Source organism: Doryrhamphus excisus, linkage group LG8 (assembly GCF_037039965.1).
Source record: "Doryrhamphus excisus strain RoL-2023G ecotype Guam linkage group LG8, RoL_Dexc_Guam_v1.1, whole genome shotgun sequence".
Classification (NCBI taxonomy): Eukaryota; Metazoa; Chordata; class Actinopteri; order Syngnathiformes; family Syngnathidae; genus Doryrhamphus; species Doryrhamphus excisus.
In genome coordinates this window covers 4,858,927-4,872,767 of record NC_136364.1, presented here as the reverse complement: position 1 = coordinate 4,872,767, position 13,841 = coordinate 4,858,927, and the positions used below count along the sequence as shown (strand labels likewise).

General features: G+C 41.1%; 1 protein-coding gene across 4 annotated transcripts in view; it reads left to right on the top strand.

Annotated features, from left to right (window-relative positions):
- The window catches only part of LOC131134430 (stromal interaction molecule 1), a 30,933-nt gene extending 17,241 nt beyond the window's left edge, over positions 1-13,692 (top strand). For 2 of the 4 annotated variants that reach the window (XM_078792664.1, XM_058079706.2), the window contains exons 7-14: positions 1,052-1,229; positions 5,361-5,538; positions 7,146-7,313; positions 7,404-7,504; positions 8,820-9,052; positions 9,583-9,663; positions 10,040-10,103; positions 12,090-13,692. In XM_078792664.1, the coding sequence (XP_078648790.1) occupies positions 1,052-1,229; positions 5,361-5,538; positions 7,146-7,313; positions 7,404-7,504; positions 8,820-9,052; positions 9,583-9,663; positions 10,040-10,103; positions 12,090-12,585 (1,499 nt within the window). In that variant the 3' untranslated portion in view covers positions 12,586-13,692. The remainder of the gene's footprint in view (positions 1-1,051; positions 1,230-5,360; positions 5,539-7,145; positions 7,314-7,403; positions 7,505-8,819; positions 9,053-9,582; positions 9,664-10,039; positions 10,104-12,089) is intronic. The other 2 variants (XM_078792665.1, XM_058079708.2) reach the window with 1 other exon arrangement.
- Positions 13,693-13,841: the final 149 nt, after the last annotated feature.

The following is a 13,841-nucleotide window of genomic DNA, read 5'->3' as shown; positions in this document are numbered from 1 at the left end:
ATAGCAACACTTTAAGATTAGCTGTAGGACAGGTCTAAACCTGATCCGAGGCTGCACCCAAATATTTGTATTGTCTTACTTTTGAATATTTAATGACTTTGGTTTCCAGGTGCCAAGGAGTGGCTGGGTTTAATGATGGAATATACAGCCATTGTTGCCTTTGTGGCATTCAATGAACATTTGACTGTGGGAATAAACAGTAATTCATTCATTTTCTACCGTTTATCCTCACGAGGGAGCCTTCGGGCCGGAGCCAATCACAGGGCACAAATAGACAAACAACCATTCACAGTCACATTCATACCTGTGGCCAATTAACCTAGCATGTTTTTGGAATGGGACCGGAGTACCCGGAGAAAACCCACACATGCAAACTCCACACAGAGATGCCCGAGTGGGGATTTGAACTCGGGTCTCCTAGTTGTGTCGCCTGCGCGCTAACCATTCGGACGCAATGCAGCCTAACCAGTAATTCATTCATTCATTTTCTACCGCTTTTCCTCACGAGGGTCGTCGGGGGTGCTGGAGCCTATCTCAGCCGTCTTCGGGCGAGAGGCGGAGGTACACCCTGGACTGGTGGCCAGCCAATCACAGGGCACATATAGACAAACAACCATTCACACTCACATTCATACCTATGGACAATTTGGAGTCGCTAATTAACCTAGCATGTTTTTGCAATGTGGGAGGAAACCAGAGTACCCGGAGAAAACCCACATATGCAAACTCCACACAGAGATAGCCGAGGGTGGAATTGAACCCGAGTCTCCTAGTTGTGTGGCCTGCGTGCTCACCACTCGGACACAATGCAGCCTAACCAGTAATTAATAAATTTTATAGTATTGCTGATCTAAATGCCCTTACGTGCTAAACAGATTTGCTCTGTGTCAGAAAACCAGTAATTAATACATTAAATTAAATAGTTTTTTCTTTCTTTAGGGAGCACTGGTTGTCTGTTTTTTTAAATGATTTACAAATTGTAAATATTAAAAAATAATAGATAAGATTATAAATATAAATCAAGCAGAAAATAACTAAAATGTCCCTCCAGTGAACAGACACAACCACTTGAAGGACTTCATGCTGGTGGTGTCCATCGTCATCGGGATGGGCGGCTGCTGGTTCGCCTACATCCAGAACCGCTACTCCAAGGACCACATGAAGAAGATGATGAAGGACCTGGAGGGCCTGCAGAGAGCCGAACAGAGTCTTCATGATCTACAACAAAAGTGAGGAGTCATTTGGGTCATTTTTGCGGGAACTCTTGTTTTTTGAAAGACGCTTAGTTGAGTTGCTTAAAAGTATAAAAATGCTCTCATGGATAGCATGTATGACTGATAAACTCTATTGTTGTTCTGTAGAAAATTTGCATGATGTTTTTTTGCTGACACCAAACAACCGTAGTCTTCCGCAGGAAGTGAAGGCGCTAATGGATTTTAGCACAGACAGTGGCTACTTGTATGATGTCACCGGTTTTATATTGTCACCATGTATGGTCACAGGGTTTTGATCACCAGTTGCTGTCTTTTTGCAGCAAACTTGACGAACACCCTATGACAGGGGTCTCAAACTCAATTTACCTGGGGGCCACTGGAGCTAGGGTCTGGGCAAGACTGGGCCGCATCAGGTTTTCAAAAAAAACGCATTTATAAAAAACAGAAAAATATTTAAAATAAATTTATTATATATTATATATTTTAATATGTTAATATATATTTTAATATGTTAATATATATTTTAATATGTTAATATTAAAAATATTATTTATTATATATTATTTATTTAAAGTTATATATTAATATAATAAAAATTATAAATTTTTCAGTGCTTTGGTTCCGATTTTCTACAATAAAAGCTCTGATAAAACATTCCACTGTTCTCAAATATATTATTTTTTATTATTCTGCACAAAATAAGATGAAAAATAAATAAACAAATCAAGAATAAAGAAAATCAATCAATCAGTAATAAATAAATATAATAATAATAATAATAATAAAAGGGCAAATAATACAAACTTAAGAAACCACATATAGTTGGTGGGTAGCCAAATTATTTTTTTCAGATTAAAATGAACAAAGCATTATTAGAGCCCTGTAGACATGACAAAACACGACTATAGTCACATTTATACTCTTTTTATTTACAACATATTGCACAACTGCAGGGTCTTGAGACACATGCTAACTCGCAAACTAGAGAGCTAGCGACCTAAACGGTAGCCTTCAAGTTATTTCCTTTCAACTTAAATAGCCAAAAACTTACCACTTCCACACGGATAGGGAGGATAACTATTAACAGTTATTTAACCTTTAACATGAACATTAATCAAACGTAATCATTTTTTCTGGGCACATGATACCATACAGCATCCATATCAAACTTGCGCGGGCCGCACTAACATTAAACTTTCATATCAAGGCGCGGCCCGCGGGCCAAGTGTGGCCCGCAGGACACTAGTTTGAGGCCCCTGCCCTATGAGCTTTTCACACAATGTAGCTTTTACTTGCCCATGAAACTAGCATTTTCAGTAATCATTATTTCCAGCTTTTAAATAAGTCTTCAGTGATTCATTATGTTTCTCTAGTCAGAGTAGACCAACAGTGCCTTTTTTAAGATAAAACACTGATTTGATCCTTTTTGAGGGTTGTGCAAAAGCAGCAGAAGCATCCGAGTTGTAGGTGATTGAAGCCTAAGACTATTCTTGGCCTTGCTAATAGGACCGGGAATGATCAGAATGTGCTTACAAGTGCGTGCACCGTCTCTTCTTATTCCTTTCAAGGCTAATAGGCTAATACGTTGATCTCATGCATGGCTCCTTTTCACCTTTTAGACTTTTAGATGCGATAGACCAGTGTTTTTCAACCTTTTTTGAGCCACGGCACGTTTTTTTTTTTACATTGGAAAACATCACTGAGTCTATAGGAGGAACGAGGTAGGTGTTGCCACACGGACCGATATTACATTACTCTGGCAGTCTTTACACCACGGACACTCAACAGTAGCCATGTTTACATGAGGAGTTTTTCTCTTTCCGAATGACTTTTCCGGAAATAATGGTATACATGGAAAGGAATATTCCAATCTCTTGTCTACATGCGTCGCTATAATCAACCAGAATAGTCAATGGGGCATGCCCAGTAAAACGTAAACACCAACATCACGTGATACCGACTTCGAGTTTTTCTTCCACTTGTTGGAATAATTCCGTATTGCCAGTTTTTCCTTCGTCCAGTCTTGGAATTTAGTTTGAATGAAAAACATATGTGCATGCATTCATATCCAGTACTTGTGCTGCTTTAATTAGTCATAATGGTCCTAGTTTGTCACATATTGTCATAGTTTCTTGCTTCTCATGAGTCCTAAATTGCTGGAATTTTCAAGGCATCTTGGTAATGTAATGTTGGTAATGTTTTATTCACTGCTAGGATTTTTTTCTTAGTACAGAAACACAATTTTTCCTGTAATCTCTCTCTATATAAATATAGAATGTGCACCATGCACATTCTATATTTGCTGACAATATCTAAATATGTGTGTGTGTATGTATATATGTGTGTGTGTATGTATATAGTGTATATATATATATGTGTGTGTGTGTATGTATCTGTGTGTATATACATGTGTGTGTGTGTGTATATGTGTGTATATATGTGTGTGTATGTGTGTGTGTGTATATATGTGTATGTGTGTATGTATCAATGTGTGTGTATATGTATATGTGTGTGTATATATATATATATATATATATATATATTAATATGTGTGTGTATATATGTGTGTATATATATGTGTATATGTATATATATGTATATGTGTGTGTGTGTGTATATATATGTGTATAAACATATGTGTATGTGTGTGTGTGTGTGTATATATGTGTATAAACATATGTGTGTGTGTCTATGTATACATATATGTGTATATGTGTGTGTGTGTATGTGTGTATATATGTATATATGTGTATAAACACATGTGTGTGAGTGTATATGTGTGTGTGTATATATATGTATATGTGTATGTATGTGTGTGCATATATGTGTATGTATATGTGTGTGTGTGTGTGTGTATATATATATATATATGTGTGTATATATATATATGTGTATGTGTGTGTGTGTGTGTGTATATATATATAACATAGATATATTGCTGACAATAGTGCATGCGCATTATTGGGTTGAAATTGGTGAGTTTGTGACAAAGGTGTAGTGGACCAAAGTTGGAATGACGTTTGTTGAACTGGTCTTTGAGCTGAGGCGGTGAGATATGTCTGTGGTTGCACTTTTCATCCTGATCCCCCCGCCAGCTGCTTTCTTTCCATACCTTCAAGCCCGTCCTGTGATGGTATCAAGTAGCCCGGCCTGTAGGGAGACAGCGGGAGGAGGTTTTTGACCGGAGCTGGATTTCCTGGGAGCCCTTTGAGAGTGCCGCTTTGACCCGGGCCCTCTTGATTCACTGCTGGGAGATGCTGTTAAGCATGACCGCCTAACATGTGGGCTGTGGCGCTAATTTAGCCACACTGGGACTGGTGTGCAGACAGACGTGGTGGAAAAAAAAAAGCAGTGGCGTCAAGGGCCCGGCGACAAGGACGGCGCATGTGATGCAATGAATGAGCTTGCGGGCCACATTTTCTGGCAGTCAATCTCATAAACACAGCAGTCTGTATCAAGAAAGTACCACTTATTCATCACCTTTTTCTCGGAAAGAGTCCACAGTTGTCACAATCTTCTCTGTGGCGTTGCGGTGGTGCTTTCAAAGCTCAGCTGCAAGTGTAGGAGAGGTCACGGTCGACAGCCTCGACCGAGCCTCATTTTTCCACCACGGCCGCCTGGATCGCCTTTCATTCCCATTCTGTGCTTCACCGGGAGGAGAATGCTGCTCCTCGGTGACAGAACACGGTATTGCCACCGTCCCGCTTCAATGTCACAAGCACATTGCACCGTTACGATTAGCTTGGACTCAAATCAAGGTCTTTTTTCAAAAGGGCCTGTGCGTGACTAAGCACTAAGTAATTAAGTCATGGGCGATAAACTCCTCCTCTGGAAGACTTTTGTAAAGTCATGCTCCGGTCTAAAAATAAACCCACGTATAAACACACGTATACAAGCATAGAACAGCGCACTGTACTGTTCTATAATTGTACGCTAACAGCTGTTCCCATTCTTGGCTTCGCTCCGTCCGACACCATTTTATTGTGAGCGCCCCAGCAGCTGAACTGAGCTCTTCGCTCCTCTAGATGCTCGTCAGTCATGCTTTCTGCTGACGCAAGTCATGGTTCGAGCCATGCCCACGCGGCACACTATTAGGTACACTTGCACAAAAAACAAAAACATAGCATCCCCGTTTTGTCCACCCAGGCTTCAGATCGCCCAGGAGGAACATCGCTCAGTGGAGGTGGAGAAGGTCAACCTGGAGCAGAAGCTGCGGGATGAGATCAGCACAGCCAAGCAGGAAGCCCAACGACTGAGGGATCTCCGAGAGGGCACGGAGAATGAACTCAGTCGCCAAAAGTACGCAGAAGAGGAGCTTGAGCAGGTATTCCATTTTGTAGTGTGGCTCACGGTGTCAAACAATAAGCCAAGCATAACTTGTTCTCAATCAGAAATCACTCCGAAAATACATTTCTGGGGATCACAATAGATGAAAATATGAGCTGGAAACCTCATATTACAAATATACAACATAAGGTGGCCAGAAATATTTCAATATTGAACAAAGCAAAATTTGAAATAAAACCCCAATAAAATAAAATAAAAAACATAAAAATAATAAATAAAAAAATAACATAAAAATAAAACCATATTAGGAAAGCAGGAAGTGAACAAATGTAAGAGGAGAAATATGATCTCAGGAAAAATAAAAATAAGAATAAACAAATAACTTCAATTATTATAGGAAAGCAGGAAGTGAACAAATATTTCAGTATTAAACAAAGCAAAATTTGTTCTCAATCAGAAATCACTCCACACTCTTTATTGCTCTCTGGTTCTACCATATCTTACTTATTGTGTGGAAATATGGGCTAATGACTATAAAAGCTATCTTCACTGGCTAAATGTACTGCAAAAAAGGCCAGTAAGGATAATTCATAATGCCGCCTACAGAGAACATACTAACTCCTTATTTCTAAAATCACAAATACTTCAACTTGCTGATATAGTTCATCTTCAAACAGCTAAAATAATGCATAAGGCTAAAAATAAGCAATTAGCTAAAAATGTCATCCCATACTTCTCGATGCAATTTGGTATGTGACAAAAAATAAAAAAATACAATAAAATAAAAAACAAAAATAATAAATAAAAAAATAAAATAAAAATAAAAACTGTGTTAGGAAAGCAGGAAGTGAACAAATGTAGTGGTTATTGATTGTAAAAGTACAAATTTTTACATTTTACAGTTACTATGGTACCCATTATGTCATTATATGGTCATATCACCTCCTACTTCGGTATGTGACAAAAAATAAATAAAAAAATAATCTTTAAAAATTAAAAAAACAATAATAATAAAAATCAATAAAATAAAAATGTATTAAATAATAATTAATTAAATTAATAAAAAACAAAAAAACAAACTATATTAGGAAAGCAGGAAGTGAACAAATGTAATGGTTATTGGTTGTAAAAGTACTAATTTTTACAGTTTATATGGTACCCATGGTCATATCACCTCGTACTTCGGTATGTGACAAAAAAAATACAAAATTTTTAAAATAAAAAATCAATAATAATAAAAATCAATAAAATAAAAATTAATACAAATTATTTTAATTGATTTAAAAAAAACAAAAAATGTAAACTATATTAGGAAAGCAGGAAGTGAACAAATGTAACAGTTACTGATTGTAAAAGTACCAGATGGAGGGGTAGGATTTAATAAACTTTGCTTCTTCCTACTCCTTTTGGACATGTGGAACTGGGAACTGATTATAGGATGCACTCAATTGGAATCTGATGCATGTTCAAATGAAATAAAACCATTACCATTACCATAAGTGTATTGCCATTCCACGTATGTTGTATTAGGAGCATGGCAGGAACACAGCACAGCCCTCTTCCAGGTCTTTTCTGGAAGCACAAAGAAAATGAAAAACATGACTTCCTCTCCCGTGTTCAACTCACATTCTACGTCCGTCTCAGGTGCGCATGGCTCTGAAGAAAGCCGAGAAGGAACTGGAATCGCGGAGTAGCTGGTCCCCTCCGGAGGCTCTCCAGAAGTGGCTTCAACTCACACATGAGGTTGAGGTTCAGTACTACAACATCAAGAAGCAGAACGCAGAACGCCAGCTCCTGGTGGCTAAAGAGGGGGTATGCACCGGGGGAGTCATGTGACCAATTGGGAGAAACACTTCATCTTTTTATTATGATGCCGTAACCCTTTTTTTCCCTCTTCCACAGGCTGAGAAGATCAAGAAAAAGAGGAACACCCTGTTTGGGACGTTCCATGTGGCGCACAGCTCGTCCCTGGATGATGTGGACCACAAAATTTTGGCAGCAAAGTAAGTCAGGACCCCCCAATAGAATACTATTGAGGTTTGCAGTGGTGTACAATTGCACTGTATCATACTGAGGAGTGTCATGTAGTAGTTGAGACGTCACAGGTACTTGTAGTTTGAAGTATTCTTTACATGCTGTTAACCTAGCTTTCTGGTATCATCTCTCATGTTAACGGGTCGGTTTTGACCCGTGTATTAAATCAGCTATAAAATACACTAAAACAGGGGTCTCAAACTCAATTAACCCGGGGGCCACCAGAGCTAGGTTCTGGGTGAAGCCGGGCCGCATCAGGTTTTCAAAAAAAACAAAACAAACCCAAAACGTATTTATTAAAAACTGGAAAAAAAAATCAATAAAAAAACTATCTTCAATGCTTTTGCTTCTGCTATATATACCCTACACTTTTTCAGTACTTTGGTTCCGGTTTTCCACACCAAAATATCTGATAAAACATTCCACTGTTCTCAAATATCTTCATTTTTATTTTTCTATACACAAAATAAGATTAAAAAAATAAACAAATTAAGAATAAAGACAATAAATCAATCAATCAGTAATAAATAAGTAAAATAATAATAAAACAGCAAATAAGAAAAACGTAAGAAACCACATACAGTTGGTAGAGAAATTATTTTTTTCAGATTCAAATGTACAGTATTAACAGTTATTTAACCTTTAACATGAACATTAATGGATAAATTAATAATTTGACCCAATTAGCAAGTTAGCATCGTACTCAGTTCCATCTGGGAGCAGCGTCGTAACTTTAACAACATGTTTGATGAGATGCTTTATCTTGACGTGGATTTTCTGTTTTATTCCTGCATTTATTTGTACCCAGCGTCATAAGCCTTTAGCTTCAATGCTAATCCAAAGCAAAACAGGGCGGGGTAACAGGGTAGGTTAACAGTATGGGCGGGGCAAAATCATGTTAATTGTGTCCAGTGTGCACACAGCTTTGGTATCAAGGTGGGGGCCTCAAAGTAGCATCTGGCGGGCCACATTTTGCCCGCGGGCCGCAAGTTTGAGACCCCTGCTTTATAGTCATATTGTTATAACCGTACAATACTGTGGTCATAATTTTAACCAGACCATTGTAAAATGTAGTAAAAAATATTTTTTTTGGTTTTGTTTTTTATTTAAGTGAAAAAGCCTTGATGCAGTAAACAAATGTTATGTGATTAATTTTATGCATTAAAATATAAAAAGAGGAGGGTTAAACAGGGCTTCCAAAATAGTAGAAACATCTTCCGGTAAGATTATGGGTTGTACAAACCAAAAACATGGTACTCATGGAGGGGGGGGGTGTTCCTTCAGACAAGCGCTGGGCGAGGTCACGGCCGCCCTTCGAGAGAGGCTCCACCGCTGGCAGCAGATCGAGATCCTCACGGGTCTCGCCGTCGTCAGCAACCCGGGCCTTCCATCGCTTGCGTCGGCTCTCAACCTGGACCCCAGTTTCGTTGGGGGTCGAGCCGCCACGCCGCAGCACTTCATCGTGACCGACGACATGGACGACTTAGACGAGGACATCATGCCCGCGACTCTGCCATGTAAGAGTTCGTACGAATCCTTGGGGCCGTCTGCTACGGGAAATAGCAAACGGACGCTTAAACACCCCAAGAGCCTGCTGGGGAAACCCAAACATCAGACCTCATGAGGGTTTTGGACCTTGTTAGGCTTCATTTGGTATCTGTCAATCATGTACATTCAATTACTTTGTCATCAGTCCTTTTGAATGCTGCTTTTGGTTTGTAGCTCATCTGGAAACACTTGGACACCGATCCATTATAATGACGTAAGATTTTTTTATGTGTCCAAAACCAAAATATAGATTTCTTAAAGAATGTTTTGTTCTGGAGTTTTTTTAGCGGACCTGTGCTCTTGTGATTTGCTGCAACAATGTAGTAAATACGGACATCTTTTTTGGGGGGGCGGGCGTTTAACCATCACACAGAAGATATGATGGCTCCAATAGTAAGTCTTTTAATCATTATTGACACTCCATCACTATCTCACTCCACTTTCTTCCTCCCTCACCCTGTCACACCTACACCGCCGCATCTCGTCGCCGTGACCGCAGACGGCACCCGGCTGTCGGAGCGCCGAGCCAGCGACCTGTGGTCCGTGGGCTCGGACTGTCAGCCTGTGTGGAACTATCTCGGTTGGCCATTTTATTGATGCGTTTTCCCCTGTCAACCCACTCACACCTCGTTTTATTATTTCCACAAAAAAAAAAAAAAACACCCTTTTAATCTTGAACCTTGTCACCGTGAGCGCACTTCCTTGCTTCTCATCGGCACTTAATTCGCAAAAATTTGATTAAAATGCTAGCATATGAGTCCTAGTTCCCTTTTGTGTCTTCCTCCTGAAATCAGCAAAGATACGACAAGTGATGGGATTGCGCAATTGGCTTTTATTGTGAAGTCCATTTTAAAAAAAAGAACTGAATCAGTCCCAGCAACTTTTGGAGTGTCTTTCCGCTGACCTTGGACCAGCATGTGTGATCTCCGATAACATTGTCGCCTTTGTGCCCACAGCTCCCAGTATGATGTCCCTGCGCCAACGCCACATTGACCCCCACCTGGCTATGAGCTCACAGAGGTTGGTAGAGGGTCCCTTGCTGGAGGGCCAACACGGGGAGGGAAGCTCACACCCATCAAGGTGTCGCTCCACTTTCCGGGAATCCCGCAGCCAGTCTTTCGGGCACCTGGAGAGTCTGTCTCCGCCCTCTTTGTCCTCCGCTGTGTCTCACCCCTCCATCATCTGTAGCGCCAGTCTGCAGGGCCCGCAATCGTCCTGCTCGGCGGGGGGCGCCGTCGCCTCTCATTCCTCCCACATTTATCACCCTTCTTTCCAGCCCATGGACCCCATTCCTGATTTCACCTTCTCCGATGTCTCCAAAGCGCGCTCCATGCGTAGCGACAGTTTCGGGTATCCGCCGCCTCTGAGCTCGTGTTGCATGCGCGTTAACCACCGGCTGTCACTCACTTTGACGCGTGCAACTTTTTGGCTGTGTTCGTACTTGGAGCTTGCTGATGTTGTTGGAGTAATAACTGTTATGTAAGTGTAAATATCGATATGGACAATGATACTTTATTATTGTCATTTACAGTGGTATGAAAAAGTATCTGAAGCTTTTGGAATTTCTCAAATTTCTGCATAAAATCACCGTCAAATGTGATCTGATCTTTGTAAATATCACACAGATGAAAAAAACAGTGTCTGCTTTAACTAAAACCGCCCAAACATTTATAGGTTTTCATATTTTAATGATAGCATGCAAACATGCTATGCATGGTGTTTTCCAGTTCATCGTATCACAGTATAGAAGTAAAATACAAACAAAAACAAAAGTAGTGTTGAAGCGCCAAAGAACTGGAGTCTGAGGCGGAGTGTCGAATTTGGGAGAAAACTTTATTCCCTTCACAAACATTAACTTTCACTCTTTGCTACGTGAGACCCGAACGCCGTCTCGCAAACCACAACAGGAAGAAGCGGGGGAAACCCCTGTCCCTCGCACCCACCCCTCCGGGTGGCACCCACTCCCCTATCGATCAATCCGGGGTGAATTATGTACCGGTAACCAAGCACTACAGTGTCTGCTTTAACTAAAACCGCCCAAACATTTGTAGGTTTTCATATTTTAATGAGGATAGCATGCAGACTCTGCCTAAGGAGACTTAAAGAGCAATTGAAACCAATTTTTTACCAAACAATTGAAGTCAGGTGTGTGCCCAGTTGTCTTGGTGAGAAGCATTGTCTGATGTGCACCATGGTTCGCTCAAAAAAGCAGTCTGAAGACCTTCCGATCAAGAATTGTTGATTTATATAAAGCCGGGAAAGGATACAAAACCATCTCTAAAAGTCAGAGAAGTTGTCTACAAATGTAGAGAGTTTGGAACTCTTAATTCCCTCCCAAGGAGTGGCCGTTCAAAAGTTTATCAGGATGTTTTGCAGGAAAAAAACCTGAAGCCGTCTGTGAGACAGTTGAAGCTAAAAAGAAGATGGATGCTGCAACAAGACAATGATCCAAAACACAGAAGTAAATCAACTTCAGAATGGTTTCAGAAGAACAAAATGCAGGTTCTGGAGTGGCCAGACTGATCTGCAGCTTCAGGGTTCGGCGTCTAAGAGTCTGGTTGAAGTTATTGTTGCCAAAGGGGGGTTCAGGGGGGGCACAAACTATTAAATGTGATGGTTCAGTTACTTATTCCTACCCCCTTTTGTCATTGTTTGCATGCTATCCTTGCTATTAAAATATGAAACCCTACAAATGTTTGGGCGGTTTTAGTTAAAACAGACACTGTTTTTTCATCTGTTTCACAAAAAAATAAAATTTCACAGTAATTCATAAAGTCACAAGCTGCATTGAAGTATTTGAAAGTGCAAACACAGCCTTGCAAAATTGGTGACTACAAACTTCCTGGTCTGTTCCATTTTTGTCAGTTTTCCTGGTTTTCCTTTCCTGCCAAACTAATATAGCGTTTGAGTGTGCGGACGCTACCCCACCCCAGCGTGTACATAACGGTGGTTTGCAAACATTCAGCTTATATTTGTTGGACTCTGACATGGGTTTTCCCCACACAGGGACCTAAACCGTTCGGATTCAGACTCATCACTTTCCCTCTCCCAAATGGGCGACCGCCTGTCTGCCTTCAGTTCCAAGGCCCACCTGATCAAGCCCTCCTCGCTCCTCCACGGCCTGCCGCTCCACGAAACCACCTCGCTTCACGCATACACCCCAAACGGCGGCAACCGCGTCCACGAGGGCGGCGACCACCTCCCGGACAGCCCCATCCTCATGAGGAGGGCGTACGGCACGGAGGTTTCGCCTGGCTTCGGCGAGCTCAACAGCCCCGCGGAGTCGTCCCGTTCCCTCAGCCCCAATTCCACCGAACCGGAAACCCCGTCGCCCACTGGAGGAGTGGGTCAAGCAGGGGCAAAGGGCAACAGCCGTATCCCGCAGCTGTCCTCCAAGAAGAGTCCAATGGAAGAGGACAGCGCCTCCACGGGGGAGGACACGGATTCCACAGCCAGCCGCAAGAAACACACCTTCAAGATCTTCAAGAAGCAGAAGAAATAAGGGCTACAAGGCGGGACCTTTTTTTTTCTTGTTTGGGGTCTTTAATTTTAATTTCCTTTCAATATTTGTGAGGTTTAAAACCTTACGGACTGTGGGAGCAACCTTCCTCTCTGCTTATATGGGAGGGCGTTTGTACAATGCAATGTAAAGAATGTATTTATTCTGCAGTAAATCGTGCCAGTCTCTAAGGGAAAAACTCCTTTCTTGGATCGCTTTGCATGTCTTGGCTTTTTGTTTAAACGGAACGCCGACGTCTGATCAGCTTTTTTTTCTTTCTTTTCCGATGACTGAACTGCAAAACGATCCCTCTTCTGACACTTGTCAGTGTTTGTCCGGGAGAGCAAAGGGCTCCTTTTTGGTTGTTTGCGGTTTTTTTGTCACTAAAAGAGCCAGCTATGTTACACGGTAGCCATGAAACTTGTTCTATTTTTGTTGTTGTGAGCGGGAGGGAATACTTTGTGAATTCAACACCTATTTATTTGAATCTGGTGTCTTGTTTTTTTGTGACGACTATCCTCTTCCCGGATGACTAGGATCCTATTGTGGTACAATATCTTAAAAGTATGTATTAATGGGTGCTGGAAAAGGGCTAAAGCATAACTCAGCAGTTTGATACCGAGCCACTTGTAGTGAAAGATTAGAGGAAGACCGATTTATCCTATCAAAGTGCCAAAACCCGGCAAAGTCTTTTGTCTAGTATGTTTACATTGGTCGCAGAGCCTCACAATGACTATGCATTTGTAGTTGTAGGTATTAAGAACCAAACCAAAAAAAAAAAACAAAGTTTGCTTCTCCCAAATGTAGAAGCTTTTAAAAGCAGCTACTTTTACTACTGAAAAAGGAGTCGTTTGTATGTGTTTTTGCACGACGAGCTACAAAGGAAACCATGAACATGTTGTTTGCACTGTGCTGTTGATGCATGCAAAGTGCTGTAACTACACCACCCAATGGGAACCGCTCCAGAACCTTTTTTTCAGCTTCTATTTATGAATCCAAACCGTATATTTGTACAGGGGGTGGGGGAGAAAAGAGATAACTTTTGCATCTTCTGTCATGTCTGTCTTTTATGGCACTCTTGCATGAAAGCAATAAAGTATTTTAAATGAACGTATCAAACTATGACTCAACACAATGAATTGAAATGAATATTGGCTGTGATTGGCTGGCGACCAGTCCAGGGTGTACCCCGCCTCTCGCCCGAAGACAACTGGAATAGGCTCCAGCACCCCCCGTGACCCTCGTGAGGAAAAGCGGTA